At 41.2% G+C, this 20,026-nt stretch overlaps 1 protein-coding gene across 1 annotated transcript in view; it reads right to left on the reverse strand.

Moving 5' to 3' along the window:
* LOC126203823 (fas-associated death domain protein) overlaps positions 1–20,026 on the reverse strand; it is a 45,852-nt gene that overhangs the window by 15,881 nt on the left and 9,945 nt on the right. The window contains exons 3-4 of the mRNA XM_049938189.1: positions 2,565–2,695; positions 2,348–2,471 (exon numbers count right to left, since the gene is read on the reverse strand). Coding sequence (XP_049794146.1) covers positions 2,349–2,471; positions 2,565–2,695 — 254 coding nt within the window. The 3' untranslated portion in view covers position 2,348. The remainder of the gene's footprint in view (positions 1–2,347; positions 2,472–2,564; positions 2,696–20,026) is intronic.

Genomic DNA, 20,026 nt, shown 5'->3' on the forward strand with positions numbered 1-20,026 from the left:
TTGGGCACGGGATGCTACTTTAATAAAAATTGAGCCACTCTTCAGTTTGGGTATGGCTGTAATTTCCACCAACTTTTCCTCTATATTCACTACAAAGAACAAAGGCCTTGTGGGGGGAGGGGCAATCCTCATCTGTCCTTGTACAAACCAGGTACTGGTGGGAATATTTCTCTGTTTGTCACTTGGACCTCTAGTCGTCTTCCAGCATAGCCAGGGAAGAAAACATTCTGGGGTCATTTCTCTATGTGTTGAATGACTTCTTTCCTTCTGAAGAGACTGCTGGCACCATATGACCACCACTGGGAGAAAGCTTTATCTGCTTCATATACAAGTCATTTGTCATGGTGCCACTCACTACAAACAGGTTCTGTCCCTGTGGGTGTCACTCAGCCTCAGCAACAGCTACCTGGCCAGTAATCCGTTGCTCGAAGTCCCCATGCCCCAGTCATGACAGGCACATGCTCCATGGAGCTATCACTGTGCATGTACTTCATTACCCCCCTCCCCTACACTGGCTGACCTTCCCTGCACAACCTGCACTACTGAAAAATTACTTGGAAGAGTGGTGGCAGGTCAGACCCAACAATGAAAAGGTGTAGAGTGTGCTGGAAGTGAAATGGAAAACTAGGTTCCTCACTCACGTTCCAGGTCCAAGACGGGTCTGCATCAAGAAAACTTCTGACGGAAAGGCACACAGGGAAATGGATAGTGGAAGCATAGGCTTGCAGCACACAGAGGGAAGTATGCTTGCAAAGACTGAGGCTCCGTGAGAGTCAAGCAAATACTCACAAATGAATTGTAGGCCTTTTCAGGAAAACCATAAAAGGGAGGAAATTGTAGAAACCCAAGACTTAGAACAGGAGTGAAAAGGATGCCCAGCATGCTGATGGTCAAAAAAGGCCTTCACAGACAGGCACTATCCCCCAGGCCTAGCTCACAAACAGATTTCCTATGCAATTTCCTCTCATACCTCCAATCCTTCCTCCACCACCCCCAAGAACCAGTCACAGAGGAGTGCCCCGTTCATCACCCAGTACCACCTCAGTGGAACAACTGAAACACAACCTTCGTCAGTATTCTGATTATCTATCATTGTGCCCTGAAATGAGGAACATCCTACCCTAGGTCCTTCCCATCTATCCTACAGTGGTTTTTCATTGCCCACCCAACAACATCATAGCCCATCCCTATGCCACTCCCAAACCCAACGCCTTGCCACAAGGATCATATCCCTGTGGAAAACCGAGGTGCAAGACCTGCCCAATCCACCGACCCAGCACTACTTATTCCAGTCCTGCCATAGGTTTATCCTACCTCATCAGGGGCTGGGCCATCTGTGAAAGCAACTATGTCATTTATCAGTACTGCTGCAATCATTGTACAGCTTTTTATACTGGTATGACTACCAACCATCTGTCCATCGGGATGAACGGTCACTGCCAAGCTGTAGCCAAGAGCAAAGTTGACCACGCTGTGGCAAAACATGTAGTTGAACATAACATGCTCGACTTCAATGGCTGCTTCACTACCTGAGCCATCTGGATCCTCCCCTCCACCATCAGCTTCTCCGGACTGCGCTGATGGGAGTCATCCTTACAACACAGTCTCTGCTCCCGTAATTATCCTGGCCTGAACCTACACCAACATACTGACCCCCACCATCCATCAAACAGTTTACACCCCTTCTGCTCTATCATCTCGTCCCCAATCTCGTCTCCCATCCTTTTTGTTTGCTTAACACATCTGACCATCTTTTCCCGCTCCTCTTCTTTTTCACTCTTTTTTTCCCCAACTTCCTGCCCCAGTACCTCCTGACACTGTGCCTGTTGGCATTCTACTCCCCAGACAGTGTTCCTCTCTACCCCCTTCCCTGCCACCTAAAGACTGCTGCTTCCATCCCATGTGATAGTTGTATTCTGACCCAGGCTGCTGGAGTTGGCAGTCTTATGCATGAGGTGTGTTTGCTTATGTTTCTGTTTTGCTGATGAAGGCTGTGGCCAAAAGCTTTTAATTGTACCTGCCTGCAACTTCATGTACTCCTTTATGAAAAGTAGCAATTTATCTTTTCCTACAGTGTCAAATTAGGTTTCACATCTACAGCAGGGATATGTTTACTTTAATGCTATAATTATATTAAATTTGCTTTCTTCACTCTGAAGTATACAATGAAAACTGGTGGTCATCATATTAATGGGTGCTATAATGATACTTGATTTGTTTACTTTATATAGAAATAGACATTGTACATCATGAAATAGGATAAGATAAAATCACAGTCTTGAAAATTAAATCCAAAGCAAACTGATATTAATGTGTGAGTGAAAAAAAGAAAAATAATGTTTCATACCTCAGTATGGCCTCAGTATTGCCTCAACCTGGTCCCTTAGATCTTTTCTGCGGGCTTTCTCTAATGCTTTCAGTAATTTTTTCTCCATGCCATCAGGATTATTTTCTTGGAACATGGCCAAACACTAGAATAAAGAAAACTAAGTTATATAATTGGTTTTGCTACCTGAAGCTCGTTACAGCTACAGAAAAAAAAGAGAGAACCAAGAACAACATACGGCATACACCCTTTCCTTAAGATTATTGGGGTATCTTGCTTCAATCTCGTTCATTTTGCCTTCTCTCAGGCCCAAGTGGCGGGCTAGATCTTTCCACTTTCTTCCAATTTCTTCACTCACTAACTCCAACACTGTAAATGAAAACATTTCATGTATTAGTATTAGTGTTATGGCATGAAGTCAGTGCCGGCACACCAGTCGGGAATGACAGGGAAGAGAAGGCTTTGAGAAGAGTTCAGCCAATTGCACACCGACCTACCAACCGACCTCCCTTCAAGATGACAAAGCGACAGCAGTGGCCCATATGTGAAGGACATTAGCACCACACCCAACTGGTGACAGCCCACTTCAATAGCAGCTTCAAGATTAGAGACTTCGATAGTAGTGTCAATGTTAGTGACTTAGTTAGCACTCTCTATGTAGCACAGACTTGTGGTTGTCTATTCTGAAGAAGACTGATTATTTTGTATGTCGCCCTTTGCTTGCAACACATATCAAAGTTAAGTATTGTAATTGTCTTGTTTGTAATAAAACTCATTAATACGAGTTGCTTGATTGTTTGTCTAGTGAACCGAGTAAGCAGGATTCCTAGACACAACAATTAGTATTAGTATTAGTAGAAGAAGAAGAAGTTGTAATCGTAGAAGAGTGGTGTAAATATGTCTTTGTCATCAAAATATAGGATGTATAAAATTGAATTATTTAGGAATAAAGGAGATAACTGGCCAAAAGGCAGAAGTGCTGCGTCACTGATAGGTACACAAACGAAAGGTACAGAGCTTGGCTACCTTTCAGAATGTGCACTTCCTTTTTCAAGGAGGGAGGGAGGGGGAGGGGGGAGGGGCTGGAGCAAGTGGGATTTCAAAAGAATTAAGTGGGAAACTGATCATTGCCCACAGATTAATTGACACTCGGTATGGGAGAACATGAATCAAACCAGAGCTTCATAAACAAGGCACCTGGTTTCTTTTAAAAAACAATTTTTTTTTCAAATGAAGCTCTTTTTACTAAGTTAATATATGTATTGTTATACATGTAAACCCCACTGAAGGCAGATTAAATAATTTAAACATTTTTGAACACCTTTTTGTACACCCATATCAAACAGGTACAACATATGTACATAGAGATAGAAGTGTCTTCAGGAAAGTAATAAAAAGAAAACCAAGCAATTATTAAATGGCCTCTTCCAGGAAAATCATGAAAATAAATCTGTCTTAACAAGTTGATAACATTTCAACAAAAATGTTACAAGCATTTTCTCCTGATACAGCTATTGTGCAAATCATCACCACTTTCACATGGTATTTTTCCAGAAAGATTGAAGCATTTCTTTGTTTGGCCCTTTTTAAAAAGAATATTAGAACAGAAATCAAGAATATTGAAATTTCCTTTCAAAAAGTAATGTACTTTTTAGTAGTAGAGAATAATTACAAATATTAAGTTTTTAAGTCTATCAAAATATGAATTCCAGACACTCACTTACAACACTGCCATCCATAATTTCACTGAGCATGTATCAAAATGTTTAAATGAGGAAATTTCACGCACAGATTTTTTTTTATAATCTAAAATTATATAGTCATTTTTGAGAATTAAAACATCCTTCTGGACGAACATCAATTTTATAGCTTCCAGGGTACGAGTAACTAGCTCAATCATTTTTCACTGGTAGGAAGCAGAGAGTTACGCATAACAGCCAAGGTAGTATTCAAGTGAAATCATTTTCTGACTGAGTACAGATCAATAACGGTGTTTCACATGGCTCAAAATTGGGTCTATTCCTATTCCTGCTGTATGTAGATGACATCCCAACTTATACTGATAAACCAGAAAGAGTTCTGCCTGTCAAGTGCAGTACAGATGCAATTTAAGTAATGATTTTTCAAATTTTCTGACAAAATAGTTTTCCACAAATGGCCTAACCTGTCATTCTAAAAAATTTTAAACTTGATTAATAAAAAAACAGAGAATAGTTACAATGTTGGTTGTAATATATATAAAACCAAAATTCATTCAATTGTGCACAAGGCAACATACAGTATCATAAACAACAGAGCATATGAAAGGAAATAAGTACAACTGAATGTTAAGAATTCCTGGTCATGCATATTGATAAGAGCTTGCACTTAAATTGTATATTATATTTCATTCTCACATCAGTGCATAGTGCTGTGGAATGTGGAAAAAACCACAAATTGGCGTTCATAAGAAGGAGAACAACACCAAAAATGCAACAGGAGCGTAATATGTAAGAAATTGTCCACACAACCTGCCACTGATGATGCCTTGCAGAAAATAAAGGCAAAACGCGTATGGCACTAAAATTGTGTTTTATTCGGTTGCTGTCAGACGGTCCATAAGTAAAAATTATCAATATACCGTAATATTCGTGCAGTCAATTCTTTAAAGCACTAAACACACTAACGACAGTCTCACAAGGCATTTGCTTGTTTATGAAATTTGTTTTTAAATACTGGTCACAATAATAACATTACCAATACTAAGTAGTTCTCACTCCTGGGGTTAAAACTTAGGGGTGGTCAATGTATAAAACTCTGACATATGCAGATGAAACATCAGTGATTAGCTATATATATCGACCATGTCCTCTCAGCCCTGGAGTTTTAACTGAAATGGTAGCTTTAGAAATGAAGCTACTGTCTAATTTACTCTTTAATGCATGACTGGTTTTAGTGAAAACCAATGTCCAGCACAATTGCTGTTGTGGTCTTCAGTCTGAAGACTGGTCTGATGCAGTTCTCCACGCTACTCTACCCCATGCAAGCCTCTTCTGAACAGCTACTGCAACCTACTTCCATTTGAACCTGCTTGCTGTCTTCACCTCTGTCTTCACCTCCTGATCTCCCTCTACAATTTTTACCTCCCACACTTCTCCCCAATACTAAACTGGTGATTGCTTAATGTCTCAGAATGCGTCCTTTCAACATGTAATGGGACACACTCCTCTAACATTACCTTTCTTTATAGAAACAGCCGATACCAGGAATATTTTTGAATCTTGTGTAGGTGAACATTATCTCAGCTGTGACTCTTCAAGCTTCCCTGGTGGATCCGTGCACAATGTGATTCGGTGGCAAATGCGTATGATTATTAATCATACAATCTGTTGCTAATTATTAAATTTACTTCTGGATTCATTTCCAAATTAATGATATAACTTGGTGAAGATTCTTCTTTTGTCAAGAAAGTTTGTAAACTCTTTTCGTTTTGTAAACTCTTTAGAATGTCTTAGTACTGCAGAATGCGTTAGTAGTAGTGGGCATGCCTCTGATGGAAACAGACGTGTTTTTAATTTTGGCAATAATAATGTAATTTTGGTTTTATGAAAATAGAGATTGCGAAGTCAGTGTGATATAGAAGAATGGGATACAATTAAAAAAAAAGTCATAGAAACAGAAAGTACTTCATCAATTACTATGTCAACTGGAACCCACAAAGTCAAAACTGTAGCTTCAAGAATCTACCCCCAGATGTACTGCAGCCAAGAATGAGAAAATGAAGATAAGTAAATTTTTTTTTTTGTACATCTTACACTTCTCGAAGCTTTTCAAACTAATGAAGAGACTGAAAATTTACTGGTGATGTGTGGGAGGGTAAGATTACAAACCGATACCTTCTTTTCGTCAAGTTGTGCCCCAAATTTCTTTCTCCCCTACTTTATTCACTACCTCCTCATCAGTTCCATGATCTACCCACCTAATCTTCAGCATTCTTCTGGAGGACCACATTTCAAAAGTTTATGTTCTCTTCACGTCTGAACTGCTTATTGCCCACATTTCACTTCCATGCAAGGCTACACTACACGCAAATACCCTCATAAAATAATTCCTTATGCTTAAAGTTGTATTTAATGTTAACAAACTTCTCTTCTACAGAAATGTTTTTCTTTCAATTGCCAGTCTACAGTTTAAGCTCACCAGGCAAAAAATTGGGCACCCCAATTTGAACACACAGATAAATCATTAACTTTTACAGATGGTGCAGCGACAGAATCATGTGCTCAACCGCACGCACACTGTCTCTTTGTTAGCATAAGGAAGTAGCAATCAATGAGACATTTATGTTTCAAGCAGACACTGTACGAAAATGTGGCTAAATATAAGGATGTGACAAAGTGCCAAAAAAGGGCAATCATGTTTGGTCACGCCTATGGCCATACGGTGTGGGAAGTTGCTGTATTTGTAGGTTTTCATGGTCAACTGTTCAATGTATCTACAAGCAGTGGTTCAATACACATGGCCACAATACAGGATGTCAGAACAGTGGCTGGAAAAAGACTGGAGACATGTTTCACAGCTTGTGAATCAAACTGCTTCCAAACCTGACAGATATTGCTTCAGGCAGTGAATGAAGGTTGATCCCAACCTGCAACCAAAATAACATTGTGATGGGAACTGCACGCAATCAACATCTGGAGTCGGTGAACTCACGAGAGGCCATTGCTCACATTGGCACATAAAGCTGTGTGACTTCAATGTCCTAAAAACCACAGAGAGTGGAAAGCAGCTGACTGGCGGAACGTAATGTGGTCTGGTGAATTACGTTTTTACCTTTATTCAAATGACAGATGTCGCTGAGTGCACCAAGGTCAAATGAAGCAATTTCAAAGAGAGTGTTCAAGTCAACATTGTCAAAAGCAGTCTCTAAGTCTACAAATACTATAAATGTAACTTTGTCTTTCCTTAACCTGTTTTCTAAGAGAAGTCTTGGGGTTAGTACTGTCTTGCTTATTCCTACATTTCTCCAGAACCTGGCCTGATCTCCCCCACCGTCAGATTCAACCAGTTTTTCCACTCTTCTGTTGCACTTTTCACACTCAATAAAGAATTTTTTGCATGCTACACGGGGCAAGAGTAACACACACTAGGCATTCGAACTTTGTTCTTTACAATGACATTCAGATTTATATGAACCAAAGCACCAAGGTGCAAAGTGCTCCTGACATTAGGCTTTTGTCTTGGTGAAGCAGGACTCATGCCACCATCTGGTCAAGACTTATTTTGGGTGTTTTTCAATGCAGCAATTAGAAATTCCTAACACTGTCACTACCCAATCTAACACACTTAGTGTGCCATGACCAAAGACCATTCTGTTGAAAGGATATGTTAAATTCTAACTTTCCTTAAAGAAAGACTCTTTCAGTTTACTGTTATAAAAAAACTGAATTCCATCTGAACAGGCCATGAAGGCCCAATAGTACCAACTGGCTGCCATGTCATACTCAGCCCACAGGCGTCACTGGATGCGGATATGGAGCGGCATGTGGTCAGCACAGGGCTATGGCAAATTGATTATACCACCAGGATTCTAATTTGCGTTGTTATACTTCATGAGAAACACTTTTACCAATTGAAACACAGTGCTTTTCATGCTATTGTTATGGCCATACAGCTAGGCAGGCTTAAGACGTAACATGTAAGCTAGTATTCTATGATTGTTTTTGGGTATCTTCCTGGTGGTGTTGTTTTATAATGCTTGGTTGTGTACTCGGAGCAAAGGTTCCACAATGGGATGCAGGATGTTTCTGAGCAGGAGGCGATTCAGTCATCACTTACAACTTCTTGGTTAATAGGCTATGATTGATGTATAAAACTTTCTCCTAACACTTCCTCTCCAACTGCGGGAGACATCTTCAGAGGTAAAGTGGCGAACTGCCAGTTTGCTACTTTATCTGTGTAGACGTCTCCCGGAGTTGGAGAGGAAACGTTACGAGAATGTTTTATACATTGACCTTGGCTTATTAGCCTGGATGTTTTAAGCGATGTCATTATCGGCCATGTATGGTGAGTGAAGTATACTTTATATTTTTACTGCACCTATTGTGGTAAGTCAGTTGGTCTTTTGCCAGAGGTTAAATTGTAGACTATTTGCACGTTAAGTATGTGCATGTAAAATCAGACAGTGTTATGTGGATGTATAAATATAATGTTAACTTTCATTGATTACTATGTGCTTTGGGATTCCTGTTAGTGGACATCCCGATGGAGGCAGATGTACTGGAATGGGCAGAACAGCAGAGTAGTTCAGAAACATACCATGGAGGGCACGCACATTGCCTCATACAGGCAGACCCACTGATGGAAATGTTTACTTGTGAGCAGCATAATTGTAGCAGACCAGTGTTTCTGCAGAGTTCAATTGCCGCAGACCTAGCCTTTCGCTTGTGTCAAGAGTTGTCGTGTGCTCAGCGGCTAGCCAGCAGCACCAGCCGTGGGCCGAGAATATTGTTGTGCACAATCTGTTTGGGTTTGGATACTCCCCTTCCCATAATTCAACAAGCAGGTGCGTTTGTTCCACTCATAGGGTTCTGTTCCCCAGTTCTTACCGAGTCACCATAAATCTGTGTAGTATCCACACCAACCATGTCGAGTAGCGGTGCTGTCACACTTACTGCAGATACTAAATACTGCCTATCACAAGCAAGGGGTGTGGCTCATGGTATAGAAGTGTTTAGATTGTTAAACACATATGGCAAGCTAACTTTTATCTAGAAGTATTATGATAGTGTTACAATTAAGTGTCCATCACATCATTTTATTTTATTTTGCTGTATTTATTGAATAGTGTTCCCATGATATCAGAGACTGAGAATTTTAGGAAACGTGTGGTTGTTTGGGCCACTTAGAACAGGCAAGATATTTGGTTTTGAGCAAGGAATATGGCTCATTATGTAAGCACATAAAATAGCAATAAGTAACAGCATAGTAGTTTGTTTAGGCCTAAGTCTCTTTGTTGTCATTCTGCTTTACTCTTTTCTGTTGTTGTTTGATTGGTGAAGGATTACCCATATCCTTTGCAATACCAACGGGTGCTGCCCTGAATGAAACATTACGGAATTTAGCCTCCGAGGAAGCTCAGTTGCAGGCAAACAATGCATGCATGTTTAAGGAAATAAAGGCCGAACAACAGTACAATTTGGTGTATAGAAGAAAAGAAAAAAAGGAAGAAAATATTTTATGGGTGGTTGGCTGAAAACAAGTGTTTTACTGGGGGTCGGAAATATAAGGATTTTGGAGGAATTATAGATGAAGAAGGAAGCAGAGGGTAAGGAGAAAGAAGTTAGCAGTTCAAGTTTAGTCGATGCGCACAGTAGTAATGTTGTGGAAATTAAGGGGTGTAATATAGGGCTGCTCTGAGATCTTCTGAAAATGTGGAACCTGGAATAGCTGCAGTACCATGTGAAGTAGGTACAGGGCAGCATATTTTCCAATGATTTTTGTGTTGTGCACAGTGGAACTGCAGACAGTAATGTTGCTGTAGATACTGCAGAGGGTGCACAAGAAGTTATTGATGAAGTTGATAGTGTTGCAGATGTTATGAGTAATGAAATGGTACAGAGACATTTATTTCCAATGCAGACGGTGAGCTGTTTGCAACGCAGCCTTGGTTCATTGTGCACAGTGAATATTAATATAGGTGAAGAATACTGCACAAATGCAGCCATGGTTCATTGTGCACAGCAAGTATAATATAGGTGAAGAGTACTGCACAAGTTTGGGGCTTTCAGTTCATGCATCACACCAAAATTAACCTTGTGTGATGCACAGTGGAATCTGAGAGAACATTTTCCAGCTAGGGCAAACTGTCACCATTGAGATACTGTCACAAGGTTTGTCTATCTTAAGGGAATAAGAGCTAAAATATTGGGAACATCACTAGGGCTTAATTTGTACAGTATAGTGCTGCAAGTATATGGAAGTGAAACATGGACGATAACTAGTTTGGACAAGAAGAGAATAGAAGCTTTCGAAATGTGGTGCTACAGAAGAATGCTGAAGATAAGGTGGGTAGATCACGTAACTAATGAGGAGGTATTGAATAGGATTGGGGAGAAGAGAAGTTTGTGGCACAACTTGACTAGAAGAAGGGATCGGTTGGTAGGACATGTTTTGAGGCATCAAGGGATCACAAATTTAGCATTGGAGGGCAGCGTGGAGGGTAAAAATCGTAGAGGGAGACCAAGAGATGAATACACTAAGCAGATTCAGAAGGATGTAGGTTGCAGTAGGTACTGGGAGATGAAGAAGCTTGCGCACAGGATAGAGTAGCATGGAGAGCTGCATCAAACCAGTCTCAGGACTGAAGACCACAACAACAACAACAACAGTGCTGCAAGGCACCAGTAAGTGGCTTTGGGTGAGACACGGAAGAAGAAAGCCTAGCACCACAAGGAGAATTCAGTTTGTTATTACCACTACAGAGAGGGAAATACATGAAACTACTAGTCAACATATGATGTATGGTAGTTCTGTATGTAGTTTATGTGTGACCATGATATTAGGGGGATTTTTATGGGAAGACATAAAGGAAACTGTGGCCGTAGATGCAAATTTATGAATGGTGCACCAAAGTGGCGAGTACAGACATCATCAGACAGATGAATACAAATTCTGAACATAAGAAATCAGCGGAGTTGGACCATTTACTGTTAACAGTGATTTGTCAGGGACAATGTGCTTCAAGGGTTTGTAAAGATGGGAAGGCTTTTCCAGTTTTATGTCAGCCTGTTCTATATACATCGTGATCAATGGTAGGAATACGTGTAATTATTATTAAGGATACGTTACAGAAGACATTGCAGATTCTTTTCTTGTACTAAAGTATGCTGATGGGATTACTGACATAGTGCTCTAAACGAGTTTTGTGTAATAATTTATACGGGATGAAATCAGTTTATGGCATGTTGACAAGTTGCTAGTGGTGTGTGAATAAGTAGGAGTCAGTGTAACAGTTGTATTCTATTTTGTGTAGGAACCTATTAAGCCAATTTACAATTAAGGGATATCCAACAGAAGGGAAGAGTTTGATAACATTACATTGTTAGTCAATAAGTAGTCACTTAATGGGTTCAGAGCATTTGTAAATGAAAGCCAGTGGGCTAAAGTATGCAGCTGACGTATCTTGTGGTTAAGACTGACTGCACTTAAGAAAATGTATTGTACACCATTACCAGTGTGGAAATGTGTGCTGTGTTTTGCAGAATGACAATGAGCTAAGTTTCAGGCTCCGAAACCACCAGAGGGATGAGGTAATGTAGCACCACCACCATTTTTCAGCACTACAGAGTAAAACAGCAACAACGCCACAGCTGTTGCAAACTGGCTGTGGATGCCAATAAGTGCACAGCGGACCAAAACACCGTAGCATCAGATACAGCAATACCAACAGGGGCCAGAACTGGCAGTACTGATGACACAGCAGAAATGCAGGCTGACCATAGATACAGCATGGCATTTGCCATATGTTCTGGTCACAGCCTCGTTTTGGTGTACCATCAGAAGTGGTGCCTTGGTACAACAAGTGAGCACTGACACTGTATAAATACCCATCATTTTTAGCCAAATGCATCAACGTTTGGCAGCACCTGCTACGAGAAATGGTTCATAGCAGGTGATGGAGCGACACAGTTTTGCAAGCATCACCAAAAAGCCGACGTTTGGTTCTAAGCCCACTCCTGTCGACTTGGTGCTTCCAGCTGGTGCGTCATCTTCTGGCTAACTTTAGCTGCAGCTGGGGTTTTGCCTCAGAGGATAGCCATTTGAAACAAGGGCAGTGCAGCCACCCATCTGCCCCTACTTGTGCAGGCAAATTTACACTGTATGCCTCTGCTCCTAGTGCTGCACACCATTGTCGGGGGCTGCCTTCTTATGCAAGAATCACCGTGGGTTTTCACAACTGCCCTGAGTTGCGCCAAGGTGGTGCGAGTGTTGCTGCAGATGTTACGTGTCAGCACTCCGGTCCAGCTGTTGGCCGGTTATCAGTGGCATCAGCCCTGCCAACTTTGCCACTGTCGTCACACTCCAAAGGGGTGTCGCTACTGCGGGATGACAAACTACAGCCTCAGCTGAACCATGCCACTGCAGAGGGACCCGCCCCAGGCCTCTACATTGAGGTAGGTCTAATAATGAATAAAAAAGAAGGAATGTGGGTAAGCTACTGTGAACAGCATAGTGACCACATTACCGTAGCCAAGATAGATACAACGCCAACAACCACCATAGTACTACAAGTCAATATGCCTACTTAAGCATTCGTCCACTTGATTTAATTAGATTACATTCCATTATTGCTGTTTTTTTTTATATAATACGCTTGTAATGTGACAGAATAGGACAACATATTTAGAATACATCAATACTGTGCCAACAGTAAATTACGATACCCAATCTGTATGTTTATTATAGTCAATTGTATGTTTTACATATCAATGTCTCTGCACAAAATCAGATTATGCAGAATAGTTACCCGATTTACATTGTAATTTCAATGTATTCTATTCATTAAAGGTAAGAATTGTAATTGGAATGTAAACAGAACCAAACATTCTGACTTCTCGAAATTTTAGGCAGAAAAGCAGCAATTATATTTAAAATATTTAACATAATATTGCTAACAACATTCTAGTAATGTCTGAATCTGTGTAGTATTAAAGTAATTTATGTTTTCATGTGAAGCATTGTTTACCCATTAGGAATATAAAATTTTCACAAGTTAATTTAATTGTTAATCAGTTAAACTATTATTTTACAATTAACAGTGAAAATCTAATTATGGTGTGTTCACATTTATTTGTAACTAGTATTCTGAACAAATTCTTGATAATACAAATTGGATCACAGGCACGTTTTACAGAAAAAAATTATTTATATTTTGACATGTTATACCACGCACATGTAGGGGAAGCAAATCATCAATTAATTATTGAAACACCTGGCCTGTTCACTCTCTTTTCAAAACACTGCCCATTATATTCAACTGATCTTCCAAGTTCTTCGAAATCTATGACAAAATTACAATGCCAATGACAAACAACCAAGTTTTTCTTTCCCTTGAGCTAAAATTCCCTTTCCAGTGTTTTCCCTGGTTCCTTTACTGCTTGCTCAGCATACAGATTTAAGAACATCAGAGGTAGTCTACAACCCTGTCTCAGTCCTTTGTCAGCTACGGTTTCCCTTTTATGTCCTTCAGCTCATGTAACAGCAGTCTGGTTTCTGTGCAACCTGTAAATATCTACAAATCCTGTGGTTTTCCTTTCTTCAACATATCCTCTAAGGTAAGTCACAAGTATTATCTCATATGTTCTTACATTTTTCTGGAATGCCAATTAATATTCTCTGAGGTCAGCTTCTGAAAGTTTTTCCAGTCTTCTGTAAATAATAAACTGATGACTTACGAAAAGGATAATAGCTACTTACCATACATTGGAGATGCTGAGCCACAGATATGCACTCCCACGTTGGATTATCACTATCCACATCCTCTACAACAACCTTTGAACCTCCATTAAGTCCCCTCATAACTGACAAATCCTGGCTCTCAAAGCTACTACATTTACTTCACCCTCAAAAACTCCCTTCCACCACCACCGCACAGAATCCAGAGCCTAAACAGACCCAAAACACAGTCATGAACCTTTCCTACAAAAGCCTTACCCCCAAAGAAGTATCAGACATTTCCATAGGCCTCACATTTCGCCCCACTGCCAATTTCAATTCTGCAGGACTTGTTAATAACCTTCTATCCTTCTCCCGGTCCCAACAATGGAAACACTTTTTTGCCACCAAACCTATCAATCAGATTCAACCTAAGACCAAAGTTGAACTCTGCCTGCCTCAGTTCTCAGAATCCATCCAACCATGATCCATCCACACTGCCCCCAAATCACCCCCTGTTAACTTTCAAGAATTTCTTAACCTTGAACCTTGCCTCAACATCATTCCCCAAATCCCTCAACATGCAAATTAACCCTATATCTGCAGAAAGACCTGCAATCTGCCACCTAAAAACTGATCCTACCTGCTGAACAAAGGCTCCAGCACTGTTGTTTTGAACCACAAGGATTATCTGGCAGAAGGACTCTACCAGCTTTCAGATTCATCCACCTACAGACCCTGTCACAGTGACTCCATTCCAGAAATCCAGCTGGATCTCCAGTCTCTCCTCAAATCCTTAGGCCCATCCCAGAACCTCTCCTCAGAGTCCATTTCTCTCCCAGAACCTCTCCCCAGCGTCCATTTCTCTCCCAGAACCTCTCCCCACAGTCCATTTCCTCCTTATCCCCACCACTCCCTGTACTCCTACGTTCTACATGCTTCCTGAAGTCCATAATCCCAACCACCCAGGACACCCCATTGTGGCGGTTACTGTGCTTGCACTGACATAATCTCTGCTCTCATATCTACATCTATATCTACATGGATACTCTGCAAATCACATTTAAATGCCTGGCAGAGGGTTCATCGAACCACCTCCACAATTCTCTATTATTCCAATCTTGTATAGTGCGCGGAGAGAATTAACATCTATATCTTTCCATACGAGCTTTGATTTCCTTTATTTTATCCTGGTGATCATTCCTCCCTATGTAGGTCGGAGTCAACAAAATATTTTCGCATTTGGAGGAGAAAGTTGGTGATTGGAATTTTGTGAGAAGATTCCGTCCCAGTGAAAAACACAATTCTTTTAATGATTTCCAGCCCAAATCCTGTATCATTTCTGTGACACTCTCTCCCATATTTCGCAATAATACAAAACATGCTACCTTTCTTTGGACTTTTTCGATGTACTCCGCCAGTCCTATCTGGTAAGGATCCCACACTGCGCAGCAGTATTCTAAAAGAGGGCGGACAAGCGTAGTGTAGGCAGTCTTCTTAGTAGGTCTGTTGCATTTTCTAAGTGTCCTGCCAATAAAACGCAGTCTTTGGTTAGCCTTCCCCACAACATTTTCTATGTGTTTCTTCCAATTTAAGTTGTTTGTGATTGTAATAGCTAGGTATTTAGTTGAATTTACGGCTTTTAGATTACACTGATTTATCGTGTAACCAAAGTTTAACAAGTTCCTTTTAGCACTCATGTGGATGACCTCACACTTTTCATTATTTGGGGTCAACTGCCAATTTTTGCACCATTCCAATATTTCTTCTAAATCATTTTGCAGTTTGTTTCGATCTTATGATGACTTTATTAGTCGATAAACGACAGCGTCATCTGCAAAAAACCGAAGACGGCTGCTCAGATTGTCTCCCAAATCATTTCCATAGATAAGGAACAGAAAAGGGCTTATAACACTACCTTGGGGAATGCCAGAAAGCACTTCTGTTTTATTCGATGACTTTCTGTCAATTACTACGAACTGTGACCTCGCTGACAGGAAATCACAAATCCAGTCACATAACTGAGATGATATTCCATAAGCACGCAATTTCACTACTAGCCGCTTGTGTGATACAGTGTCAAACGCCTTCCAGAAATCCAGAAATATGGAACCCTTGCCAAAAGCACTCAACAAATGATGTGAAAAAAGAGCTAGTTGTGTTTCACAGAACAATGTTTTCTAAACCCATGTTAACTGTGTGTCAATAGACCATTTTCTTCAAGGTAATTCATAATGTTTGAACACAATATATGTTCTAAAATCCTGCTGCATATCGACGTTAACGATATGGGCCTGTAATTTAGTGGATTACTCCTACTACCTTTCCTGAATACTGGTGTGACCTGTGCAACTTTCCAGTCTTTGGGCACGGATCTTTCGTTGAGCGAACGGTTGTATATGATTGTTAAGTATGGAGCTAATGCATCAGCATACTCCGAAAGGAACCTAACTGGTATATAGTCTGTACCAGAAGACTTGTTTTTATTAAGTGATTTAAGTTGTTTCATTACTCAGAGGATGTTTACTTCTACGTTACTCATGTTGGTAGCTGTTCTCGATTCGAATTCTGGAATATTTACTTCGTCTTCTTTTGTGAAGGCATTTCGGAAGGCTGTGTTTAGTAACTTTGCTTTGGCAGCACTGTCTTCGATAGTATCTCCATTGCTATTGCACAGAGAAGGCATTGATTGTTTCTTGCCGCTAACATACGACCAGAATCTCTTTGGATTTTCTGCCAGGTTTCGAGACAAAGTTTCATTGTGGAAACTGTTATAAGCATCTCACATTGAGGTCCACGTTAAACTTCGAGCTTCTGTAAAAGATCGCCAAACTTGGGGATTTTGCGTCTGTTTAAATTTGGCATGTTTCTGCAACAGTGTTCTAACCCATTTTGTGTACCAAGGAGGATCAACTCCGTCGTTTGTTAATTTATTTGGTATAAATCTCTCAACTACTGCCGATACTATTTCTTTGAATTTAAGCCACATCTGGTCTACACTTAAATTATTAATTTGGAATGAGTGGAGATTGTCTTTCAGAAAGGTGTCAATTGAATTTTTATCTACTTTTTTGAATAGGTATATTTTTCACTTATTTTTCGAGGATTTGGGGATTACAATATTCAATCTCGCTACGACAACCCTGTGTTCACTAACCCCTGAATCGGTTTTAATACTTGTTATTAACTCAGGATTATTTGTTGCTAAGAGGTCAAGTGTGTTTTCACAGCTGTTTACTATTCATATGGCCTCATGAACTAACTGCTCAAAATAATTTTCAGAGAATGCATTTAGCACAATTTCGGATGATATTTTATGCATCCTCCGGAACTGAACATGTATTTTCGCCAACATATCAAGGGTAAATTAAAGTCACCACCTACTATTATCGTATGAGTCGGGTACGGGTTTGAAATCAAACTCAAGTTTTCTTTGAACCTTTCATCTGAACTGGGAGGTCAGTAAATGGATCCTATTATTATATTATTCCCGTTGCCAACAATGACCTCTGTCCATACTAACTCACAGGAAGTATCTACTTCAATTTCGTGACAAGTTAAACTACTTCTGACAGCAACAAACACGCCACCGCCAACCGTGTTTAGCCTATCCTTTCGGAACACCGTTAGGTTCTTCGCAAAAATTTTGGCTGAGCTTATATCTGGCTTTAGCCAGCTTTCAGTGCCTATAACGATATCAATGGTTCCTGTATCTACGTCCTTCCTGTGTTCAGCCTGCACCCTTTGTGACTGAAGCCCTTCTTGTGTTTTCCCGAGACCCTCTAACCTAAAAAACCACCCAGTCCACGCCACACAGCCCCAGCTAGCAGTGTAGCCGCCTCCTGCGTATAGTGGTAGTGGACACCTGATCTATTCAGTGGAACCTGAAACCCAACCACCCTTTGCCGCAAGTCAAGGAATCTGCAGCCTACATGGTCGCAGAACTGCCTGAGCCTCTGATTCAGACCCTCCACTCGGCTCTGTACCAGAGATTTGCAATCAGTGGTATCGACTATACTGCAAATGGTCAGCTCTGCTTTCAACTTGCAAGCAAGACTGGCAGCCTTTACCACTCCTGTTAGCCGCTCGAAACCAGAGAGAATATCTTCTGATCCAAAGTGACACACATCATTGGTACCGATGTGAGCAACCAACTGCAGTTGGCTGCACCCTGTGTTCTTCATGGCATCCGAGAGGACCCTTTCCACATCTGGAATGACTCCACCCAGTGCGCACAGGGAGTGCACATTGGTTTTTTTACCCTTCTTGTCAGCCAAGTCCCTAAGGGACCCCATAATGCACCTAACATTGGAGCTCCCAACTATCAATAATCCCACCCTCTGTGATTGCCTGGATCTTGCAGGCTGAGTGGTTTCCTCTGAAACAGGACAGGCGACAGCATCTATCTCAGCGGCAGTGTCAGCCACAGACAGCACCTGGAACCTGTTCTCAGACAAACCGGGGAGGTCTTATGTGCGGCTCCCTAGGAAGTCTTTCGCCGCCTACTTCGCACCAGGGCGACCTCCTACTCGACCACAGGTGAGGGGTCAGCCTCAGTGCAAACAGTAACTGGGTTGGCCACCGGTGAGGACCAATCGGAGGACTTGGACATGCTGGATGTCCATTCAATCCCCACGGCCGGCCCACAACAGTGGTGCTCATCCACTGCAGCCTCAAGCTGTGTAACCGAAGTCATCACAGCCTGAAGCTGAGAGTGAAGTCTCACCAACTCGGCTCGCATCCGCACACAACAATCGCAGTCCCTGTTCATACTAAAGACCATGGGAAACTAAACAATGCAGATAAACAGACTATCAGCACGTGCTGCGCATCTCTACTGTAGACCCTGACGAAATTGCACGAACTGTGTCTAGTAATACTTACTTACTTTTGACTTAATTCCTTTGGCCCCTATGGGGGCATAGGGCATCCAGGAGAACTCGCCATCCGTCTCTGTCTTTGGGCATTTGCCTCAATTCTGCCCAGGTCTTGCCAACTCTTTTTGCTTCCCCTTCCACTGTCCTCTTCCACGTGCCCCTTGGTCTTCCTCTCTTCCTTGTTCCCTGGGGATTCGATTCCAATGCTTTTTTCTCGATGGCTCCATTTGGTTTTCTTAAGGTGTGCCCCAACCAGCCCCACTTTCTCTCTCGTATCTGGTCTTCTATAGGTATCTGGTTTGTTATTCGCCAGAGCTCCTCATTACATATTTTTTCTGGCCATCAGATATTCATGATGTGTCGAAGGCATCTATCTATGAAACTTTGTAACTGGGATGCTATCTTTTTATCCATTTTCCAGCCTTCACATTTGTATTAAAAATACGGATTTTTGTTTTGTACGTGATATTTCTATTTTTCCATATTGGATACGATTGTATGAAGGCAGCATTTGCCTTTTTAATGCGGTTTTTCACGTCATCTCCAGCTCCACCATCTTCCGCCACTACACTACCCAGATACAGGAATGAGTTGACAGTCTCCACCCGCTGCTCACCTATTAACTATGGCACCTCCATGTTCCCTGAATTTACTCTCATTTCCTTCGTTTTGCCAATATTTATCTTGAGGCCAGCAGTCTCTGCTTCTTCTTTCAGCAAGTTTAATTTAGCTTGCATATCAGTCAGCCTCGGAGCTAGTAAAACTATGTCGCCTGCAAAATCCAAATCCTCCAGACGTTTGTGGATCCCCCACTGGATTTCTCATCTCCTGCCTGCTGTGAATCTTCTCATAACAGAGTCTAGAACGAGTAGAAAAAGTGTTGGTGACAAAATGCAACCCTGATGGACTCCAGTTGTTACTTTTATGGGCTCTGTCATATTTCCCTTGCGGAGTACGCAGCATTTGTAGCCATCATAGATCTTCTGTGGTATGCCATACTTCCGCAACACCTGCCAGAGCACTTTATGTTTCACGGAATCGAAGGCCTTTTGCAAATCAATGAATGCCAGGTACATGGTTGCTTGGAATTCTTTGCTTTGCTCTAAAATGATCCTATGAGTGTTAATAAGACACAACTGCGTTGTGCCCTAAAACTGGCCTGTTCTTTACGCAGTCGCTTTTCAAGGGATTCTTTAATTCTGTTTAAAATAATTCTGGTGAGGATCTTACTGGGCACTGACAACAATGTAATACCACGCAAGTTGTTACAGTCTGGCAAATTTCCCTTTTTTGGGAGCTTTACCACCAAACCATTTTTCCACTCTTTTGGAGATTTCTCTTCAAGCCAAATGTGCTTTCAGTACTTTCAATATCAGCTTTTAAGAGCTGCCGAATCACTCAGGTGAAA

Source organism: Schistocerca nitens, chromosome 9, assembly GCF_023898315.1.
Source record: "Schistocerca nitens isolate TAMUIC-IGC-003100 chromosome 9, iqSchNite1.1, whole genome shotgun sequence".
NCBI classification, from domain to species: Eukaryota; Metazoa; Arthropoda; class Insecta; order Orthoptera; family Acrididae; genus Schistocerca; species Schistocerca nitens.